Below are 20,583 nucleotides of genomic sequence, written 5' to 3'. Positions count from 1 at the left end.
CAAATCCGGCTTCACCCGATCTCGCCGCCTCTCGTCCTCTGTCTGCCTCCAGCCTCGTCTGTCACTCAAGAATCGTTTTTACAGTCCTGGCTGCTCGACACAAGCTGTCTTATGGGTGCGTAGAAAATCTGACTACGCCTTCGCTCGCAGTGATTAGCAAGACAAAAACAACAATGATGACTGGACTCGCCGCTGTGACTAGTATGACCGACCGTGATTCACGGCGTCGCCGGTGACTCACGGCCCTCGTATGATTAGCTGGGTAATGCTGTAGTGACGAAGTCCCACTTTGTTGTGTGTCTCTCGAAGTGATTTATGGACCGATGTCCTGCCGAGAGATCGACCCACCAGCGTCGTCCGCGCCTTGCACTCCTCCGAGTCATCCCGTTAACGCGTCACTCCGGGTCACTGGCATTTCACTGTCCCAGGCCAGGCTTACCTCGGTGTTTGACAAGGGCTGACTGGGCCTTCGGGGAAAGCGCTGGATCCAACTAGGCTTACTTTCACTGTGCAGCACGACGATACATAAGGACTCCCCGCGTTACGATGATGCAGCATGACTATTACCCCGCACTTCCCCCTCGACTTTATAAAAGCCCCATACCTCCTCCGTTTCTGAAACTGCGTATTCCCCACCATGTCGAACTGTCCAATCTGCCTCGATACCTACAAGTCTCCGGTTTCTTTACCCTGTGGTAAGCATGGTTTATTATGAAGTACGTTAGACACTGACCCTCATGCGTTTGCAGGACATGTATTCTGTCAGCAATGCATAGTGCTGACTGTGCAGAGCCCAAACGCTGCATGCAGTACGCATCGTAGCTGTCCCACCTGTCGAAGACCCTTCCCTATCGGTGGGTACTGTATCTAGTTCATCCTTCATCTTGATTCTCATTTCTCGTCGCAATAGCATCCCTCGACCCTCAGTTTATACCAGCGCACCTGCGCCCTTTCATCCTCCCTGCTGTTCGCCGCCTCTACATAGATACGCCAGCACCATCACCCACAACACCAACTCTCACACCGAGTTCTTCCTCGAAAAGCTCCACGTCGTCGCCCACACCGTCTTTCCGCGCCCTTCATGTCAGAGATCTTGACGCAGTGGGAGAACTTGTTCGTCTTCGAGCTCAAAACGCTGCCCTCCTCTCTAGCTGTGCTGAGTGGCGTCATCGGGCAGAAACATACGCCGCCACACGAGTAGGATTGGCTACATTCGCCCGAATCGCACGCAATTACGCCTACGAGATGCATGCGAAGGAGAAGGAGACCAGAGAAAAGTACGAGAGTTTGAAGAGAAAATACGAACCGGATGACGATGAGTGCGAAGGTGAAACCCGATGCCCAAGGTCCGTTTCTTTTTTATCTATCGTGCTGTATGAGGCGGTTACTTCAGGTACTAACATACCAAATCTCTAGAGACAATGCTTCGACAAAGTCTCAATCGGAAGACCAGAATTTTGGAGTCGGAGGGGATCGTTCGGGCGTACAGCAAGGCTTTGCCGCCTCGACTCTTCGTTCGACTCTCACGGTGCCATCGGTGTCATCCCTTGTCGGCGATGTCGAAGGGCGTACACTTCTGACTGCACCCAATGGGTTTGGCCTCAATTACCGGCCGATTAAACGTTGCAAGACGAGCAATACCTCAAATACCCTTCAGTCAGCTTCCTCGGCATGACTACATAGTCGTTGGTACGCTGCAAACACTGTATTGTAAGTGTTCATCTTCTTGATGTATGATCTACGCTCGTACTCATAACCGTCGTCGTGCTGTTTAGTTTTAGCTATTTTCTTGCTGTCAAGGCTTGCGTAACATTAGGTCCCCGAATCATGTACCCTCACACGGATATGCGGTACCACAATATTTTTATGTGTTCGTATGCTTGTATTTTAATCGGTTTTGTACATCGTACGCTGTGGAAGTTCTGGAAATGTTGTAAATTAACCCTCTTCTCTCTGATCGTTCATGCGCTAGCAATGACCTCAGCTCGATGTGCAGGCGATCCGAACAAGGTCCCTAGACCTTGCGCCCTGCCTACTACCCCGACGATGAACGTAGCTAGCGTGATCATACGCGTAGTGATTCTCGCCCAGCACTTTGACGCCCTCAGTTAGGCAGTGAGGATGCGTAGATGCTAAGTATAATAGAGTGCGACAAGCAGTGCACACAATCAAGCTTTTCTTGGACAGCGTGAGACCGGTAAGTGTAGAATGCATTGTGATCGCACTTTGCTATGAATAATGGACATATGTGTGCAGACTTGGATTCACACGATGGAACAATGATGGACGTTCGCTCGAAAGTCCCTTCAGGGAGCATATAGATAACTATTCCGGATAACGATGTGCCTTTTGTTTAGTCCATGCAGTTCTAAATACATCCAGACATGAGACAAAATTCGTCACAAATCAGTGTTTCTCGCCTTCTTCCACTCATCGCTGGGAATTCTGGTGAGAGCGATATCATGCTGGCGGTTGGGAGGAGTCGCTGAGGCTTCAGCATCGCTGCGTGTCGTCGCTTCGACCTACAAAGAAATTAGGCTTTCAGTGATCATGGACTGATACAACTAGAAGGTCTGAAGGAAGGCTCACATTGACGCGTATGCCGCTGTTACCAAATCGAGTAGCGCTTGAATCAAAGACACCATTGTCAAAAAAGCCCGTGGCAAAGGTACCATTGCCCTCAGACATGACGTCGCGCAAGGCATGGCGCGAGAGAAGGGTGTACATGACGGTCATGCTATAGATACGGGCCATGGAAAATTGAGGGAGTAGACTGGAGGAATCGAGAATAATTTAACAATAATGATTGCCCGAGAAAGGACATCTCGTTATATACGTACTGGTATGCAGTTGTCGGCAGAGCCTTATACTTTGTAGCATATGATTCAACCCGATCAATACGATGACACTCTAATGTATAGAAAAAGGACCCACGAAGATGAAGTTGAGCGTAGCACAGACAGCGGTGACGAAACTGGTCTCCATGGACTGGCGGATGAGACGACTAATGACAGCTTCGGTTTTCTTCACAGGCGTCTTAGATTTGGCGAAGTAAAAGATCAAGATGGCGGCGATAGCAATGTCACAGACACTTGTCTAGGAAATTCCTCTGAGTCCTCTGCATGACAGCAATAAAATGACAAGGAGAAACTCACGGATACCAGCCAAAGTGTAATCTGCGTAGGTATCAGGGCTAGATTGCTGAATCTCTTGACTCTGAAGAAAGCGACGGTCACACTATCGGCACGACAGCACATCAACGCACATCACAGGCAGGTACATGATTATGATCGAGACTCACGAAAGCCCTGAGCCACAAGCAAATAGACAGACTAGAGACAGAATTGGTCAAAATTGGTGTCAAGAGTACAAGAACAGAGTACGAGCTCACGAAGGGTCAAACCGATCAAAATAAACCAGTTCCTGGCAAACCTCCAACAGCGGACTAGGAAGAAGACCTGCGCGACGCCACCTGTGCAAGGCACACATCAGTCCCCGACGGATCTGAAGGTTTCCAACGGTCAAGCACCTATAATCGCGGTGGTACCAGGCTCGATCCACATCGTCCATTCTTGGAGGTCAAAGAAATCGTATTGTCCGTAAAGAAGAACCGCAGTGCGATAAAGAACGTGGCTTTGGACCTCGACTTGTCAGCAGAGGGAGGCGGAACTGTGCATGTCAACTTACAAATCGAGGCAACTCAAAAATATATTCAGAACCACCAAGGAACCGACAATGGTTTTTGTGAACACGCTATCCTTGGCGTAATATGTACTATAGTACTGTGCGGCTTGAGAACCTGACGTGACGAGTTAATCGAAACGGGACTTCATAAGAGAGGAACAGATGGATTGACGTACTCAAGACACCAAGGAAAAGTTGTTGCAACATCATTCCGGTGACCATCGGACCAAAGCCAATGGCCACTGTCGACATTGGGGGAAGTTCAACAGTGACATTAGCCATGATGGCGGTGGTGAGAGCAGTGGACGTGTCGCGAAAAAAGGGTGAAGAGCACGCTTTTTCTTAGGTTCCAGAGCAAGTTTATGATGGTGGGGAGGGAGACGCTCTCGCAAGTTAGTAGTAACACAACATTCGCTTCTTATCCAGGTACTGAGCGTTCTCATGCCCGAGTCTTTTCGCGCCGTAAGCGAAGTCGAGAGGCAATGATGGAGTAACGAGCCCACATTGGATCAATGCTTTCGTACAACTCTACTTGACAACGCTTGGAGCTTCCGTGCGGTTCCATTTCAGTGGAGAGTTCAGGTCAGTCACCCTGCTTACTTCAGGGCTTCTCCGTCCAAAGTATGAGCGGTATGGGGATAAGTATGAGGGTCACCGTCTTATGCAGCCCGGGCCAGCAGTTCGGTTCCGCGGTCAATGCCGGTCGAATACTTTCCAGAGTTGCGGCGCAAGTCGTGGGTTCGAGCCCAACCTTCTCTTGCAATTCTCTCATGAATTTCTTGCGTTCTGATTCCTAGTAACCTCTTTCAACGTCCGATGCATCACAACAAAATTTTCTCGTGCTTCCTGCGAGAGAGGCTCCTACACAGCGCCCTTCAAGACTCGTATTGACGTCTATATGACTACATAGGCCTCTGGTGCTCTTCCGTTTCTAATACGCGGGGCGTGCGACGTATAGTACCTCACCGAGCTACACATGATTTCAGTGGCCGACGGACAAGGTTTTTATTTTCCAGAAGAGATAACACGCCATTTCATGTTCAGAGCCCATGGCAGTCGATGGTGTACTAGTCAGTCGTGCAGTGGCAGCGAAGACTCTGGCGCCCCTTTTGGCAGGAAAGATCTGCTGCCAATACTCACGGGATCACTATTCGACCACGCTATACCTCTACCGTCTCGACCCTGAAGTCTCATGCCGGCATAACGTTATGTACTTCGCGACCTGAAGAGACTGATATTGGAGCGATGTCGCCTCCGTAGAGCTTCTTTTACCCTTACCATCCTCAGACCTTTCATGCCTGCGTACGCTGAGAAGATTCTCGCTGACCTTGGTCTCAGCAATGCGTCCCTCCCAATGCTCAGCCTGCAGCTTGCGGCGGCAGCCTTTGCAGGATTTCTATCTATCAACGTTGCTCGCAAGCACTCATCAAAACCGAAGAGCTTGCCGTTTCCTCCTGGACCGAAGCCAAGTGTCATCCCGTTCGTTGGGAACATCCCTGACATGCCATCGTCCCAAGGCAAGCATGTTCGGACATATTCGAGGACTCAACCCTGACGAACCTAATCCCGCTCATGTACAGAATGGCTGACCTTCGCGGAATGGGGTAAACAGTACGGTGAGTACACGAACCTGATGGTGGAAGTAGTTGCGGTCATTGACTGTGTTTTAGGCCCGCTTGTCATGGTCGAAATGCTGGGACAGAAAATGTGTATCATCAACTCTGCGGAAGTTGCGTTAGATTTGCTCGACAAGCGGTCAGCTATCTACTCAGAGAGGCCGTCAATGGTCATGGTAAAGGAGTTGTGAGTCTATTAACCTGCACGCCTCCGAGATACTAATTGAAGGTCGACGACAGAATGGGATGGGAATTCAATATGGGGTTCCAGAGCTATACGCCTACATACAGGAAGCATCGTGAGAACTTTACTCGCGGTTTCAGTCCCAAGGCATCTGAGAACTACCAACACTTGCAGACCGTGAGTTTACCTTATACACTGATGATCCCCGCTGATCATATCGTGCAGCGCGAAATCATTCTCTGCTTGCGGAAGTTATTGGAGAATCCGGAGAAGTTTGATGAGCACCTTCGAAAGTTCGTGCTTTCAGTCGCTGTCCATCGCTATTGCTTATCCGGAAGACTTTGTAGCACGATTGGCGCGGTTGTTATGATGATTGGTGCGTTCTCAGGTGCCTATGCAGATCTCACTTTCATCTGTCTTACTATATTATATTCGCAGCTTTCGGGTATGAGACCAAGGAGAACGACGAGTTCGTTCGGATCGCCGAGGAGGCGCAACTTGCTATGGTCTCCGCCGCACGTCCTGGCGCCTACATGGTTGACGTGATACCTATCCTCAGATATGTACCAGAATGGTTCCCCGGCGCAGTGCGTTTATCAGTGGGCTCGTTATAGCCGACGCTCTAAATATCACCTTCCAGAATTTTCAACGTGTCGCCCGTCGCGGATATGAGCTAGCGCAAGGCACGTAACCTCCCGTATTCTCTATCCTCTTTTACTTCATAATCTCTAAGAAACTACCACATAAATTTTGCACTACAGACCTTCAACAAAAGCCATGGGTTTGGGGAATGAATCAATACAAGAAGGGGGTCGCAAAACCCAGCTTCTTTACTTCTCTGATGGAACCTGATGGGATCGCCGTCCAGCATTCACCGGAGAAAATGAAGGTGATACAGAAAGACTGCGCAGTTTTGTATGCCAGTACGTTTCTTTCACCGTGCCACTCCTCCCACACAAAGGAAGGCTTAATCGAGTTCATTGATTTTAGCCGCCGCCGACACCATCCTAGCATCAGTGCTTACGTTCTTCCTCGCTATGCTCCATGCTCCCGAGGTTGTCACCAAGGCTCAGGCGGAGCTCGACAAAGTGACAGGTGGCATACGCTTGCCGACTTTCGCCGATCGACCTGCTCTTCCCTACATCACGGCCATTGCAAAGGAGTCTCTTAGGTGGGAATCGGTTATTCCTATGGGCGTTCCACACGTCGTCAAACAGGATGATGTGAGTTTTTTTTAACATCTCGACGTTGCTTTCATGGCTGACGAAATGCAGGTTTACAAAGGATACTTCATGTGCGTATCTAATTCCTAGTTATATGCACTCCCTGCGTTGACTCTGGGACTGCAGACCGGCAGGTACCACTATGATACCAAACCAATGGGGAATGGTGAGTTGGCCGTCCGATCCTGGCTCTATCCCCTGAAGCTGACTGCTACCTCCGCTTCAGTCTCACGACGACGAGCTTTACTCCGACCCGATGTCTTTCAGGCCAGAACGCTTCATGCCAGGTGTTGACGGCACTCCACCTCGTGATCCCAACACCATCGCCTTTGGCTTCGGCCGTCGCATTTGCCCAGGGTACGTATAGCTAATCTCCAGCCATATTCCGCATATTTCTGACCACATTGCCGCTTTGACAGGCGGTTCCTAGCCGAGCAACAACTCTGGCTCCAGATCGCCACAACCCTCCTCTGCTTCAACATTCGTCGCACATGCGACGAAGCTGGCAATGAGATTATTCCGCCTCGTTTCTATAGTAGCGGTATGGCCAGTCGTCCCATTCCTTTCGCCTGCCAAATCACCCCGCGGAATGCTGCGTACGTTGAGCTCATAGCGCAGAGTGTGGCGGCCCTGGATGAGTGAGATCTTGTTTATGTGGAACTTCTCCTGTCACAGTCTTTACTGCTACGTATTCGCATACTACTCGGGAACCGATACTTTGGAACCATTTTTACTCAGACCTAATTTTCGCATGCACATATTGATGCTACTCTTGGATACCGACACTCTTTATTGGCTTTCTTCATCCGTATCACTTCATAATCACCGTAATAAATTTCCATCAATGGAGCGGATTGATGAACAGGAACCTAGTAATCTCCTGAGCTTAATTCTATCTGACACCTGACCGATGAAATCTAAGGGAAAAGCAAGGCCTAATTGCGCGGGCTTCATCGGTCTGTCCCTTTGAGCAATATGCGGAAAGCGGTCGCAACAACACAAGCTGATCCAGTGGTTTGGCTATTGTGTGCAAAGTCGCACTAAAGTCTATGCCACAGAGCACCAGCATTAACCAGCAGACTTAGACGAACAAAGGGCACTGTACCTAGCCTTTCATGCCCGATATATCATATAGTTAGTAGCACTACAACACAACTCCAATTTCAGCTGATAAGGCCAAAGGGGACTTCGCTAGAGATATAGGGCGCAAGGGAAGCTCAGTGAGGTCCACATGTTTCGAACATGAGAGTCTATGCTTATATCGAAGCCATTGTACGGCAACATTGTGGTCCACATGCAGACAAAGCCTAACGACTTGTCAGACCTGCCTATCCGCAGACTACACCTCCCGTACCAACAAGTCCTTCGACACTGTCATCCAAGTCCAGTTTCATCCTCTTCAAATCTTCCACGCCCTTCGCACCGTCACCTTCAGGTGTGCGTTCTGAATGTGGTCGTTTGATGGGAGCAGCTCTGTTGTCATCCGCCGCCTGTGAACCGAGAACCATTGTAGGATCTTCGACGGGGGTCTCTGCAAAAGAAAAGAGATGTACGAAACGGCCGCATCAGAAACGAAGTAAATGATACGCGAGACCGGCTGTGAAGAGGCCTCACCGAGATTTTGCTCTTCCGTTGGAATCGCTGCTGGTTTCGGCGGAGGGCGGAAGTAAGGCTGCGCGACCCAATGGGGTAGTGTTTTCAGGCTGGTGGAGGCATCTGTTGCCACCAGGTCACCCAATATTCGCAGATCATCGTCGTTCAAGCTCTCAATGCCCGTGCCAGCTTCGCCACTTTGAATCTTCAGATATCGCTCACCCAGGGCCTCACCCAGGGCCTCCTTCACGTCCCGTACCATTCGCACATGCAGCTCCTCTACGATTGCGTGGTAGACGGAAAATTGGTCCTTTCCGATTATTCTACCTAGTCTCTCCCTCAAATCCTTTTCTCGATTCAGGGCGGGTCGGAGGATCTTGAAAAGGTGACCCTTGATGGCGCTGGGTGCGGTAGGTGTCTTCTGGGTTTTCACGATGTCGAGATATTGGAATGCGAGTGTGGTGTGTATGGGATGGAGTCCGGTGTCGAATACGGGTGGAGACGAAGGGCTGGATGGAGATGGTTCAGCAGAAGGAGGGGAGTCTGATGATTCAGGCTCCGATGTGTGGAGTGTAAGAGGAATGGCGGGCGCGAATAGAGCTGCGTTATAGAGCTGTCCCTCAGCAGACATCACTCCGTCTGCGCCTGTCTCTTCGAGACATCTAGCGATGTCAGAGTGGAACAGGATATTGCCGTTTGCAAATACAGGAACCTTGACGGCCTCTTTGACTGCGCGGATTTTCGCCCAATCTGCGAGGCCCTGTACGACTCATACATTAGCATGCAAAGGCGGGCAAGCCAGTCCTTAAAGTGAAAACTGACACTATGATGACCGCGCTGCTCTCGAGTCCGACCATGACATGTCAAAATCTGAGCTCCGGCACGTTCAAGCATTTTCGCGTATTCCACAGTCTTCTCGAGGGAAGGAAAGACGCGAAACTTGGCTGTCACAGGTATCGAGAGGTTCTCGTGAAGTGTATTGACTGAGTCGTCGAATGAGCACAATTCAACAATACTCGTCTTTCGGGAAGGGTACTCACTCATTTTAAAGATCAAATCCCATTCGTCCTGCAAGAAACTTCCATACCGCCCCTTCTTAGCAATGTCTTGCGGACAACCGAGGTTGATGTCGATAGCGTCACAATGGGACTCAAGAACCTTGGCGGATGTAAGGAGTTGTTCGGGGTCGTTGGCACAGAATTGGACGATCAATGGGCGGTCGCCTGGGCCACCTTCTTCACCAAGGACAGTATTAAACGCGAGTTCTCGGTATGGTTTTCGGTTGTTCATGGAGAACATCTAGCAAAATAGATTTGAGCACAAGAAAGGCGCTCTGACAAAAGACGAGCTATACTTTGGCATTGATCATGGGCGTGTAGGCTACCTTTGAGGAGTATCGTGAACGACTGTGGTGCGGAATCCATGATTCTGGAACTTACCTGAACACCATATCGTCTTGAAAGCTTTCGCCAGGCCTGATACAACAAACGTCAAGCAATGGTAGCTCGATAGCAACAAAATTCGCACCAGTTCACTCTGATCCACCATCGGCGCACCGATATACTTCGGGCTCCCGAGTACTTCGCGGTAGAAGTCGTAGCCTTGAAGCTTGCGTCGCTCGACAGTGGTAGAAGACGTTACGGTCATGGAGTTCGTGAAGGCGCGCAAATTGCGCCGTGTGAGGGAAGTAATTTTGGGTTGGTCGTAGACTGACGGCGGTTCTCGCAATAGATGGGCGAAAGATGTCTGTGAGAGCACCACTGTCAAGTTACAATCCTGCTACTTGTGACCATAGCGGTCTCACGTACCCGCAAATGAATTATTCGAGATTCTAGCCAATTATTTGGCTGGTAAGGTGTAACAAGTAGCAAGAAACGGTCTATGAGAGCCTATATAGCAAGTTGACGGCAGAGCGGAAACAGGTTTGGAGGTAAGAGTGGCGCAGGAGTAAAGTATGCAATTTACTGCTGAGTGGCGAAGTCGTTGATAAGATAAGATAAAGTTAGATCTACAATTTGTGTGGCGAGAACGACAAACTCTTGGGTTCGAACTCGATTCGAACCATCTATACTTGATAGGCGTTTTTGAAACCATGTAAGGCCAGTCTCTCATACAGGCAATACAGGTTCTCCCCATGTATACGAGGGATCTTAACTGTCCAATGATATCGAACACAACAAAGCCGTCGTTGCCAGGATGGACCTACCCGCGCACTGGTCCGACGACTTCACCCGGAGACATGATGATGAGGAGGATACGAGCCATGACGATAAAACGGCAATGTTGCCTTCGAGCTCGCGGAGAAGAGGGCTTAGCGATACGTTCGAGGCGCTGACAGGATGTAGATGATGTTATGTAGGACCGCGATGTGAAAGTACTCGGATACACAGGCAAAACGGGCTGGAGAGTGCGGAGGTGTGAGGAAATGAGACCATCGCAATATAAGTATACGACGAAGGGCTAAATACGCGATACGGGTGGTATTACAATGAGGTGAAAGAACTAGAGACGGAGACAGCGCACGAAGAGCGTTTGCAGAAAATAGCGACAAAAATGGATGGCAACACTACTCGCACCGCTATATTCGTGATGAAAATGAGGTCAGTCGATGGAAGATGAGAAGGTGTAAAGGAGCGCACCTTGACACATGTGGGATCCTACATGGGAGCCGCCTGCCACCACCTCGGTCGCTGTCCTAGAAGACGCGACATCAAATCCACCTGTTTTTGTGTCGGCCTTCCGTCGTAACTCGAGAAATTATTCGCGAACAAGGGCAACACCACCACCTGCCTCCCCACCGCCTTCTTCACTCTCGGACACTCAGCCTTCGCCCAGTTATCAACCCAAGCCATCTTCGCAGCTGGTTCTTTTCGTAGCTTCCCAAGGCGATGTATTTTACGGAGGCCAAGCATGAAGAGATCGTCGATTGTCCACCTGTGCATATGGTCGGGTTCGACGTAGCGTCGGGCGAAATCAATGAATCCTCCGGGCTCTTCATCGATCAGAAAGCCGTAGTAGTGAACGGGTAGTCTGATGCCAGCATTCATGAGCTGGACCATGTTAGGGGAGGGTGGGCATGTGCATAGTTCAGTGATCTCAGGCTCGGCCTGCACAGGGGTTGGGCTAGCGGGAGGAGACGACGGTTTTGACGACTCGTCTAACTGCAAAGATCGTTAGTATCATAACAGATATAGAGGAGATCTTCACCACATACAGAGAGATGGGCCAATTTCTGAGAGATCGCTTGGGCCATTGGCGCTAGTGGTTGGTGGAAGAAGGGAGGAAGGGCCAGCGCTCAACCATTTATGTGGAGTACACGTGACATCGTTGACACAAGCGGCGGGCCGGCCCGTTTCCTGATCCATCGTTCTGCCGTCACGCGGAGAGGACACATGATGAACGGACATTCATTGTTCAGATCTAAAGGCACTTAGTTCTCTCGTTTCCCTCTAACTCGCCTTCCATCTCTACAGCTCAGTGCTATACAGCTAACGCTCCAAGATGTTTCGCCGCGATATGTCTGCGACACACTCTACACCTCCCCCTTCAGGTCATCGCGCCGCTCGTGCTACCGGGGCTCCCAGTCCTCCTGGTCCCGGACACGGGGGCGACATCAATATCCCTACCTCACTGTCCACACCGAACCGAGTACCCAATCCATCCGGAACGGCTCTTTACATGTTCACGGGAGCTTCGGAAGGCGTTCCGTCATCAGATTTCATACAGCTCGAGCCTATGCCTGCCGATGAACACGAGCGTGACGAAACGTCCACCACTCCTGTCGGAAAATTTTCCTTCTCCGCTCGTACACCTGTCACAGGCGCTCCTCTGCAGAGCTCTATCTCGTTCACGGTTCCGGTGGAATGTGGTCCTGAGGACTTTGGCCTAGCAATCAGAGTAGCTTCCGCTCTGCGATTCGGCAAGGCTGAAGCCGTTCACTACGGTACCGTTCAATACCTCCTGGGAGACTTCATTTTCCCCGTAGACAAAACCTACACGTCTCGCTCGTACACTGTTGCACATCCACAGTTCACAAGCACTCGCGAGATCGACCTCGCACGCCCCGAGGAAGTGATCCATGTTCTGGAAAACGAACCCGACTCTGACGTTGATGTTGAGTACGGAACCGCTCCAGCGCCCTCTTCGGGAAAACGCAAGGCACGTCCATCTAATGTATGTGTTTATTACCTGTGCTGTCCCGTCCGTCTTCGCCCATATTGAGACATTCTTCATGTTCTTTGTTCGATATCTTAGACTGGACCATCACTCTCCACGGCGACGGGCCCGAACTCCGGGACTGCCCAAAAGCTCAGCAAGGCGATTCGAAAGATTTCTCGCCGTACACCAGACCACTCCCAAATTCTCCACGCCTTTAATAAAGTCAGAGAGAACGCGTTCGACATCAGGTTCACCATCATCGAAAGTCGGGTGATTATGATAGTCGAGGCAAAGGGCTTATTGGATGAGGACAGGGTCACCATTATTGCCAAGCTGCAAGAAGCACTGCAGCAAAGCCGCTCCCAGGCCCGCCACGTCTTCGCAGAGGACGAGAGTCCTCAGTTCACTCGTCTCGGGGTTCTGTTAACTGCTGCCCATTTTTTCAGCTATGTAGAACATGTGCGAGACGAGCTGTCCCCTGAAGACACGCCTGCCACTCATCGCACACAACACTCTTCCCCTGGCCCACCCAAGAAAAAACGACACTTCCAGGACACATACATTGATTCCAAGAGTGATGACCAGTGGGTCGTGCCGAACAGGGGTGCTCGCGGTACCTCGGGAGACTCAGATGAATATACACCAGATCAAGACTCTCACACGGAGGAAGCGCGAGAGGCATACCCTCCCGACATCCTACACAGTCACAAGAAGCTCCGCGCATTTTCAGGTGATCGTAGATATTTCGATCTTAGGGACATCAACCGTTGCAAACCTGTGTTCAAGTGGATACGCACCCGCCTGCAGTCCCTCAACAGTGACCTGTGGCCCGATGAGGGCTTAGAGTCCGAGTCCGAGTTGGGGGGATATACAGATGGCGAAGAGGAGGAAGGTGATTTTTTACCGAAAGTGCCGCGTCCGAGTTCGACTCCGAGTTCGAGCCCAGTCGTAGAGGAGGACTTGACCGACCGGTCGACTGAATCCGAGCATACGGACGATGATGAAGGCTCGACTGTGCGCGAAGACCTGACCGAGGGCTCGAACGGTAGCGAAGATGAAGACGAGGAAGATGACAAGGAAGATGAAGAGGATGACGATGACGAAGAGGATGACGAGGACGACGAAGAGGATGATGAGGACGACCCTCTTGCATCTTAGGAATTGTACGATGGTCTCTGTGATTCGTGCCAAGGAAGTTATATACTGTTAACGGTCGTGGTGGAATTTGATACGTATCGTTGAAGTCTTTACTTGTTTGTATTGAGTACTCCGGTTGAATCTTGTTCCAGTAAAGGTTATCCATTCGCCGACAAGTTCCTACATATTGGACACCATTTAGTTGAACAATACTCTCACTCATGTCGAGAAAACCTGTCCCATTGCCCTCAGGTCGAAGAAATACCATTACTGGCATGAAGAACAGCACAAAGATGGCCCAGATTGATGCATTGCTCGCACGAATGTCGTGACAGACAACGTCAATTGACACGGCTAGTAAGATAACCTTCAAATAAGTCGCATAACCCAACGAACGTAAGTTACCGTGGTCCATCGCCTAAGTTGCGGCGTCGCACGAATTCAAACATCAACCGGTTTAAACTAGTTTTAGTGTGGCTCCTTCAGCTGAGAGCAAATCAGGAGCCTTAGGGTTATTATGAGAATATTGCGAGTTGCCGACCACCGACAGTCTGATAGAGAGGAGGCCTAATGACCACATCAATTACTTTCTCGACCAATGCAACACATTATAATCAGAGAGTTTTCTCCCCAATCTTCCTTCTCATATTTCTGTGTCTTCGTCAACGCTATCTTGCCTTCCGACGTAGCCTGAAGCGAGCACAGTATCAAGTTGCTCCCGAGCTCGTCTCTTCACGAGAAGAGAGAGGAACAAATTCCGGATAGATAGGACAGAACATGACAAATTCTACGTCAAGACTGAACGCGTGGAAGCTCGCGATATAAGAAACCTATACTCGTTGATCGACAAGCAGGCATTCCCTGCCTGAACAGTATCAATTACTGTAGTCTCCAAGGTAGGCGCTAAAAGTCAGATGATTCTCCGGTGAGATTATGCATGATACAAAGAGCCTTGAACGCAGTAAGAAATGTGCTCACAGTGCCTCCGTCATTCCTTGGTGTGCGCCTCGGTACAACCCCCACTTTACGCTGCACAAAAATTTTGGTCAGGAAATACTGCTCAGAGCTTACAATGCGCAGACAGACAAAGCCTGACCACTTGTCGGACCTGCCTATCCGCAGACTACACCGCCCGTACCAAAACAAGTCCTTCGACACCGTCATCCAAGTCCAGTTTCATCCTCTTCAAATCTTCCACGCCCTTCGCGCCGTCACCTTCAGGCGTGCGTTCTGAATGTGATCGTTTGATGGGAGCAGCTCCATTGTCATCCGCGGCCCGTGAACTGAGAACTACGACAGGATCTTCGACGGGGGTGTCTGCAAAAGAAACGAGACGTACGAGATGGCCATCAGAAACGAAGTGAATGATACGCGAGAGCGGTTGTGAAGAGACCTCACCGACACTTTGCTCTTCCGTCGTTACCGCTGCTGGTTTCGGCGGAGGGCGGAAGTAAGGCTGCGCGACCCAGTGGGGTAGTGTTTTCAGGCTGGTGGAGGCATCTGTTGTCACCAGGTCACCCAATATTCGCAGATAATCGTCGTTCAAGCTCTCAATGCCCGTGCCAGCTTCGCCACTTTGAATCTTCAGATATCGCTCACCCAGGTCCTCACCCAGGGCCTCCTTCACATCCCGTACCATTCGTTCATGCAGCTCCTCTACGATTGCGTGGTAGACGGAAAATTGGTCCTTTCCGATTATTCTACCTAGTCTCTCCCTCAAATCCTTTTCTCGATTCAGGGCGGGTCGGAGGATCTTGAAAAGGTGACCCTTGATGGCGCTGGGTGCGGTAGGTGTCTTCTGGGTTTTCACGATGTCGAGATATTGGAATGCGAGTGTGGTGTGCATTGGATGGAGTCCGGTATCGAATACGAAAGACTTGATGAAGATGGTTCAGCATAGGAAGGGAAGTCTGAAGATTCGGTGTCGGATGTGACGACTCTCCAAGGACAGTATTAAACGCGAGTTCTCGGTATGGTTTTCGATTGTTCATGGAGAACATCTGGCAAATTGGGCTTGAGCACAGGAAAAGCGTTCTTAAAAAAGACGAAATATACTTTGGCATTGATCATGGGCGTGTAGGCTACCTTTGAAGAGCATCGTGAACGACTGTGGTGTGGAATCCATAATTCTGGAACTTACCTGAACCCCATATCGTCTTGAAAGCTTTCGCCAGGCCTGTTACGACAAACGTCAAGCAATGGTGACTCTATAGAACAAAATGCGCACCAGTTCACTCTGATCCACCATCGGCGCACCGATATACTTCGGGCTCCCGAGCACTTCGCGGTAGAAGTCGTAGCCTTGAAGCTTGCGTCGCTCGACAGTGGTAGAAGACGTTACGGTCATAGAGTTCGTAAGGGCGCGTAAATTGCGCAGTGTGAGAGAAGTAATTTTGGGCTGGCGGCCGACTGACGGCGGTTCTCGCACAAGGTGGGCGAAAGATGTCTCTGAAAGCACGAGTGTCAAGTTACAGTGCTGCTAGCTGTGACCACTGTTCACGTACCCGCAAGCTGATTATTAGAGATCTTGTCCAATTATGTAGCTGGTAAGGTGTGAGTAGTAGCAAGGACAGTTCTATGGGAGCCTATACAGCAAGTTGACGGCAGAGCGGAAACAGGTTTGGAGGTAAGAGTGGCGGAGGATGTCAGAGGATGTCCTTGTAAAAGTATATGCAAATTACCGCTGTGTGGCGTCATTGATAAGATAAGATCATGTTAGATCTGCGTACTACTACACGATTTGTGTGGCAAGAAGGGAAGACTCGAATTCGAACCTGATTCGAACCATCTCTCCTTGATAGATGTTCTCAAACCAAGCCGGATCAGTCTCTCATACAGGCAATGCGAGTTCTTTCTGAGTATATGAGGGCTCTTAATTTCCTAGTGAGATCGAACACAACAAAGCCGTTGTGACTACGATGGACCTACCCGCGTAGCCTGACGACTTCATCAAGGAGACATGAAGAGTATATGAGGCAGATGATATCTTACAAGTACAGAAAAACATCTTGAGACTATGAAGAGTCGTATTATCTCGTGCCTAATCTGCTCGCGGGTCGGCTTACTCTACCGTTGGTTGTGGTAGGTTGAGCCGACAACGTCGCCGCTTGACCTTGCTGTAGTGCCGTGCTCTCTCTCCTGAGCTCAAGAATTACGGCCTGGAGTGTTACAAGAGTGACAATCAATGCTAGTCCGGGAAATTTGCTGGTGTATCTTTTAGTATACGTACTGCAAGCGCTTCAGGATTGACGCCACTCTCAATCATGCCCACGCAAGTGGCTAACGTCTCTTTATCCAGTTGCGTGTTCAAAAGCTGAGAGATTTCATAAAGGACTTGTGATATCAACACGCCCATGAGTTAGACCGAAGAGCTCTGTACAGCAAAGCAGAGGATTTACGTCTGCCTGGGACGTGGACGTACTGTCGAGCGTTTGTTGCGCAGATGAGATGCGGTCAGATTCTCTTGAAGACATCGCAGGCGTTCAGTTACAACGGAAGATACGAAGCAGTAGAGGAAGAAGGAGCAGATAAATCTGCAAGGTAAGTTGTGGGGACAATGGCCGTTTGAAAGAACGTTCAACTTGTGAGGCTTCTCGATCGAGGGTCGCGGGGCATGCCGAGGGCCGCCGGGTGGCACGGGCGGGTGGCCCAGCGTTTTTCATTTTTTTTGGACACTAGCAGTACTTAAACTTGTGTTGCATACGATTAAACTTGATTCACTGCGTACTCAAACGAGACAGAGGGTTTTCTTCGAGATATGCCGTCGAACCCCAACGAACTGATGCAAAGTAGGGAAATGTGCAATACAAGCTATGACCCGAGAAGATGTCGACAAGAGAACAAGTGACCTCACTGGGCCTTTTCTTGCCGTTTCTTGGCTTTTTGTAGGGATATCTTTCGCTCTTCGAGCTTAGCGTTCTGTTCAAATGGAAGAAATTGTCAGTCGCGATGATAGAAAAAATACTAAGATATAGATCCACGAACCTCGGCAGAGCGTTTGCGTTCACCGAACTTCATCCTCTCATACAGCTTCCGCTGCTTGTTGCTCATCATCATCTTGTTCATATCCTGCTCCGCATCAACCGTCTGCGCAGCCTTGCCCTTCTTCAACGACTTCTGCGACTTGACCACTTCCTTTTCGAAGGTTCCGAAGTCCACGCCAGCCGCCTCCGCCTCCAACTCCGCTGCCCTCAGTGCAGCCGGGTCATCCGCAACCGACGCTACAGCTGCCTTCAATGCAGCCTTCTCCTTCTTCTCCTTCGACTCCTGCTCCGCCTCCTCATCATCCTCTTCCGCGATGTTTTCACCCTCAATCTCGCTCTCCTCATCGCTGACGCCGTCCATTGCAGCATCTTCGTCGACACCCACAGCAGTAGGATCGTACGCTCCGCGGTACTCACCGAAGGGACTCAAATGCGGTGGCAGCGTCTTTCCTTGTGTGTAGGGCTCCTCCAACAAGATCTTCCCAGCATTGATGCAGTCGACAACCCACTGAGGCTGGACGTACTTCCTCCGCCTCCGCCTCTCCCGCTCTTCTTCCGTTTCGTTCGGCCTCTCGACCACAGGCCTGTCGATGATGACGTGTGTAATCGATTCGTCCGTCTCGTCGAAGGGAGATCCGCCGCCGGAGGACGCCGGCCAGCCTATCCGACCGCCGAATGAGCGGACGATGAACTCGAAGATAGGCCGAGAGGTTTCACGAGAGAGGAAAAATGTGTATGGGGTGAAGAGTTTTGCGGCCTGCGACTGGGGCAGGGATGATAGAGAGTGAAGGGTAGGGAGCGATGCGGTTTCGGTAGGATTCGAGGTAGAGGGTTGAGGCACGAATTCTTCGTCTTCGGCGTCTTGTGGTGTCGACTCGACGATAGGCATGTCAACATCAGCATCTGCCTCGTTAGAGATGCTAGAGGTAGCGATGGCTTTGATGGTTTGTCGAACATCTTTGGTGGAGACTTTCTTGCCATCGACTTCTACGGATTTTGTTTTCGCAGGTGCGACAGAGGCGGGGGTAGCCTCCTGCAGAAGGAAAGCGCCGACGCCAGCAGCAGCTTCTTGCTTCTTCACATCGAGGGGAGGCGGGTAGACAAGCCCTGCGTCGGTGTAAAGCTTGAAGAAGACAAATCCTAGCAACGTTTGGTATAACTCCAAGAATGTGAGCATAACTCGGACATCGACGTCCGCAGGGATCTAAGGTATGCGAAAATTTGAGTCTTCTGGGTGGTGAAATAGAGAAGTGAAAAGAAATGAGACGTACGTTCTGGGTAAATTGGTATGGTACGAGCCATGTCACCAACTGATCCATTACCTCGGCCTGGTAGTAAACACCCTTGATTGAGAGGAAGGTCTTTCTCAACGATCGCGTGCGCATGATGTAGAGTTGCCATTCGGCCGCAAGCCGTGAGCAGTTTTCGATGAGAGAAGGCGATACACGGCCGTCGGAAGGGAGAGAGGCAAAGAGGAAGATCATGCAGAGAGCATCGTCGATGTCACGGACGGCATCGACAAAGGTTGGATATCTGTACGCTCTAAACTGAGCTGTGCTCCAGAAACAAGAGCTTTTGGCAAACGTACCTCTCCTTGACAATGTGATCCAACCGGTATACAGGCTTGTTGTCCTCCAGGCTCTTCGCACTACTCCATTCTCCTCTCCCAAGAGCTCGCGAGAGTCGTTTAGCAAATGCCTTGTGTTCTCGCAGCTTCTTCAGCACTGGCTCATGCTGAAGGTAGGCAATATCTTTAGCGTAGTAGAATGATGTCGGCGCAGATGACCCCTTGTTCGCCTTTTTCCTGGATCGCGGTTCGCGAGGAAATATACCTGATATCGAAGTCAAAAAAAGTAAGACAGAGGTCGAATCGCAGAGGTATGGTACGCACCCTTGAGGATGCAAAGCCTCCTAAAATCTGCCAGTGAGCATTGCAGCTTTTTGACGGCCAGCGAGCGAGTCACATAGGCTTTCGCTGCACCAGCCTTTCCCTTCTGTCGTAAGCGTCCCATGTTGTAAGAAAATGTAAAGGTCGTAAGGTGGGGGGTAGAAGACGGGAGAGCAGTCAAGAGACAGAATGACTTTTGAAAATTCTGAGACGCCACACGCGTGACCAGCTGCCTTTTTCGTCACCATGTTTTAGCCGCACCCCTCTGTGGCCGCTCTGTCTCTGTTCCTCTACGTTCTGAACGCTGTATCATGAGGTATCGTGTCATTATATTTTTATCTATATAAAACACGCGCTGACAAGCTATTTGAATACAGTCAATACGTCCACGTTCCAAAATCCGAGCTTGACGAGGCCCAACTGCGGCAGCTGGAGGAGCATGAGATCAGCCAGGGACCTCTCTCCGTTCTTCAACAAGCGGTACGAAACCACACACAGGTTCTCATCTCCCTCCGCAACAACAAAAAGCTGCTGGCGCGTGTAAAGGCCTTTGATAGGCATAGTAACATGGTGCGTTCTCTAACCAACTCGCGTGCTTCGCCCACTGATTGCAGCTCGGCGCTTGTATAGGTCCTCGAGAACGTGAAGGAGGTGTGTGTCCATGTACAGTCATTACAGGGTACATTTTCTGACATATCTTCAGATGTGGACAGAAATTCCAAAAGGAAAGAACAAGAAACCGGTGAACAAAGATCGGTTTATTAGTAAGATGTTCTTAAGGTGCGCCCCATCTACTTGCTGTTCTGAAGTCCCATCGGTCATTCTCATGTCATCTTCTTACTCACAGGGGAGACTCTGTCATTTTGAGTGAGTACCCATTCTTACTTTTATCTAAGCTACCAGAACTGAGTTCATTTATTCTCGCCACAGTCCTCCGAAACCAGGCATAATGCGCCCCATCGTTGCTTTCATGTTCTGCTAGTAAAAACGCTCCAGACTTGCACTATAGGTTCGCGTTGGCATTGCTGGCGGTCTATCGCCTTGCTGAGATGATTACAGGGTCTCGATCGGATTCTTGCCTTCCATTTTCACGCCACGCGTGTATGTATAACAGGAG

At 50.3% G+C, this 20,583-nt stretch overlaps 9 protein-coding genes across 9 annotated transcripts; 4 read left to right on the top strand and 5 right to left on the bottom strand.

The window, feature by feature from the left end:
• Window positions 1–637: 637 nt before the first annotated feature.
• STEHIDRAFT_45110 (uncharacterized protein) lies at window positions 638–1,314 on the top strand (the record flags this gene model as incomplete). The annotated part of the gene is made up of 4 exons (XM_007310317.1): window positions 638–695; window positions 750–854; window positions 911–1,027; window positions 1,103–1,314. Coding segments are annotated over 4 exons (492 nt in total), but the record flags the coding sequence as incomplete, so codon positions are not given.
• Window positions 1,315–2,332: 1,018 nt separating this feature from the next.
• STEHIDRAFT_150638 (uncharacterized protein) lies at window positions 2,333–4,036 on the bottom strand. The gene is made up of 10 exons (XM_007310527.1): window positions 3,861–4,036; window positions 3,688–3,799; window positions 3,530–3,633; window positions 3,392–3,472; window positions 3,302–3,332; window positions 3,156–3,237; window positions 2,935–3,096; window positions 2,841–2,869; window positions 2,590–2,773; window positions 2,333–2,522 (listed from the first exon to the last, which is right to left on the bottom strand). The coding sequence occupies exons 1-10, from the start codon at window positions 3,964–3,966 to the stop codon at window positions 2,400–2,402; spliced, it is 1,014 nt and encodes a 337-aa protein (XP_007310589.1). The 5' UTR covers window positions 3,967–4,036; the 3' UTR covers window positions 2,333–2,399.
• Window positions 4,037–5,053: 1,017 nt separating this feature from the next.
• Window positions 5,054–7,533, top strand: STEHIDRAFT_105568 (cytochrome P450). The gene is made up of 14 exons (XM_007310526.1): window positions 5,054–5,201; window positions 5,265–5,300; window positions 5,355–5,487; window positions 5,541–5,661; window positions 5,710–5,777; window positions 5,832–5,860; window positions 5,923–6,071; window positions 6,125–6,167; window positions 6,246–6,407; window positions 6,475–6,707; window positions 6,759–6,778; window positions 6,834–6,873; window positions 6,934–7,064; window positions 7,127–7,533. Exons 1-14 carry the CDS (start codon window positions 5,186–5,188, stop codon window positions 7,347–7,349), a joined length of 1,404 nt encoding a protein of 467 aa, XP_007310588.1. The 5' UTR covers window positions 5,054–5,185; the 3' UTR covers window positions 7,350–7,533.
• Window positions 7,534–8,035: 502 nt separating this feature from the next.
• Window positions 8,036–9,947, bottom strand: STEHIDRAFT_162883 (Dus-domain-containing protein; the record flags this gene model as incomplete). The annotated part of the gene is made up of 7 exons (XM_007310525.1): window positions 8,036–8,238; window positions 8,322–9,060; window positions 9,123–9,283; window positions 9,341–9,599; window positions 9,655–9,684; window positions 9,740–9,775; window positions 9,828–9,947. 7 exons carry the CDS (start codon window positions 9,945–9,947, stop codon window positions 8,036–8,038), a joined length of 1,548 nt encoding a protein of 515 aa, XP_007310587.1.
• A 1,010-nt stretch (window positions 9,948–10,957) lies between these two features.
• Window positions 10,958–11,553, bottom strand: STEHIDRAFT_162882 (uncharacterized protein; the record flags this gene model as incomplete). The annotated part of the gene is made up of 2 exons (XM_007310524.1): window positions 10,958–11,461; window positions 11,515–11,553. 2 exons carry the CDS (start codon window positions 11,551–11,553, stop codon window positions 10,958–10,960), a joined length of 543 nt encoding a protein of 180 aa, XP_007310586.1.
• A 263-nt stretch (window positions 11,554–11,816) lies between these two features.
• On the top strand, window positions 11,817–13,616 carry STEHIDRAFT_162881 (uncharacterized protein; the record flags this gene model as incomplete). Its single annotated transcript, XM_007310523.1, has 2 exons — window positions 11,817–12,473; window positions 12,555–13,616. The coding sequence occupies 2 exons, from the start codon at window positions 11,817–11,819 to the stop codon at window positions 13,614–13,616; spliced, it is 1,719 nt and encodes a 572-aa protein (XP_007310585.1).
• A 3,008-nt stretch (window positions 13,617–16,624) lies between these two features.
• Window positions 16,625–17,068, bottom strand: STEHIDRAFT_68139 (uncharacterized protein; the record flags this gene model as incomplete). Its single annotated transcript, XM_007310326.1, has 3 exons — window positions 16,625–16,753; window positions 16,825–16,928; window positions 17,017–17,068. The coding sequence occupies 3 exons, from the start codon at window positions 17,066–17,068 to the stop codon at window positions 16,625–16,627; spliced, it is 285 nt and encodes a 94-aa protein (XP_007310388.1).
• A 231-nt stretch (window positions 17,069–17,299) lies between these two features.
• STEHIDRAFT_105563 (uncharacterized protein) lies at window positions 17,300–19,613 on the bottom strand. The gene is made up of 5 exons (XM_007310522.1): window positions 19,470–19,613; window positions 19,167–19,410; window positions 18,850–19,111; window positions 17,580–18,782; window positions 17,300–17,513 (listed from the first exon to the last, which is right to left on the bottom strand). The coding sequence occupies exons 1-5, from the start codon at window positions 19,588–19,590 to the stop codon at window positions 17,445–17,447; spliced, it is 1,899 nt and encodes a 632-aa protein (XP_007310584.1). The 5' UTR covers window positions 19,591–19,613; the 3' UTR covers window positions 17,300–17,444.
• Window positions 19,614–19,777: 164 nt separating this feature from the next.
• Window positions 19,778–20,416, top strand: STEHIDRAFT_162878 (Sm-like ribonucleoprotein; the record flags this gene model as incomplete). Its single annotated transcript, XM_007310521.1, has 6 exons — window positions 19,778–19,782; window positions 19,844–20,036; window positions 20,097–20,117; window positions 20,170–20,246; window positions 20,314–20,333; window positions 20,397–20,416. The coding sequence occupies 6 exons, from the start codon at window positions 19,778–19,780 to the stop codon at window positions 20,414–20,416; spliced, it is 336 nt and encodes a 111-aa protein (XP_007310583.1).
• Between the last annotated feature and the right edge of the window lie 167 nt (window positions 20,417–20,583).

The sequence above is a fragment of the Stereum hirsutum genome, assembly GCF_000264905.1.
Source record: "Stereum hirsutum FP-91666 SS1 unplaced genomic scaffold STEHIscaffold_20, whole genome shotgun sequence".
Taxonomy (NCBI): Eukaryota; Fungi; Basidiomycota; class Agaricomycetes; order Russulales; family Stereaceae; genus Stereum; species Stereum hirsutum.
The sequence above is the reverse complement of the archived record's forward strand: the minus strand, read 5'-3'. Positions and strand labels throughout refer to the sequence as shown.

Bases quoted from the DNA above. Each gene is read 5' to 3' on its own strand.
- STEHIDRAFT_105568 (XM_007310526.1), top strand. The intron at 5,301-5,354 runs GTGAGTACACGA...ACTGTGTTTTAG, and splicing joins GGAATGGGGTAAACAGTACG to GCCCGCTTGTCATGGTCGAA. The intron at 6,779-6,833 runs GTGCGTATCTAA...CTGGGACTGCAG, and splicing joins GTTTACAAAGGATACTTCAT to ACCGGCAGGTACCACTATGA.
- STEHIDRAFT_150638 (XM_007310527.1), bottom strand. From the start codon at position 3,966: ATGGCTAATGTCACTGTTGAACTTCCCCCAATGTCGACAGTGGCCATT. The intron at 3,800-3,860 runs GTACGTCAATCC...TCGTCACGTCAG, and splicing joins ACTTTTCCTTGGTGTCTTGA to GTTCTCAAGCCGCACAGTAC. The intron at 3,097-3,155 runs GTGAGTTTCTCC...GGAATTTCCTAG, and splicing joins TTACACTTTGGCTGGTATCC to ACAAGTGTCTGTGACATTGC.
- STEHIDRAFT_105563 (XM_007310522.1), bottom strand. From the start codon at position 19,590: ATGGGACGCTTACGACAGAAGGGAAAGGCTGGTGCAGCGAAAGCCTAT. The intron at 19,411-19,469 runs GTGCGTACCATA...CTTCGATATCAG, and splicing joins GAGGCTTTGCATCCTCAAGG to GTATATTTCCTCGCGAACCG. The intron at 17,514-17,579 runs GTTCGTGGATCT...CCATTTGAACAG, and splicing joins AACGCAAACGCTCTGCCGAG to AACGCTAAGCTCGAAGAGCG.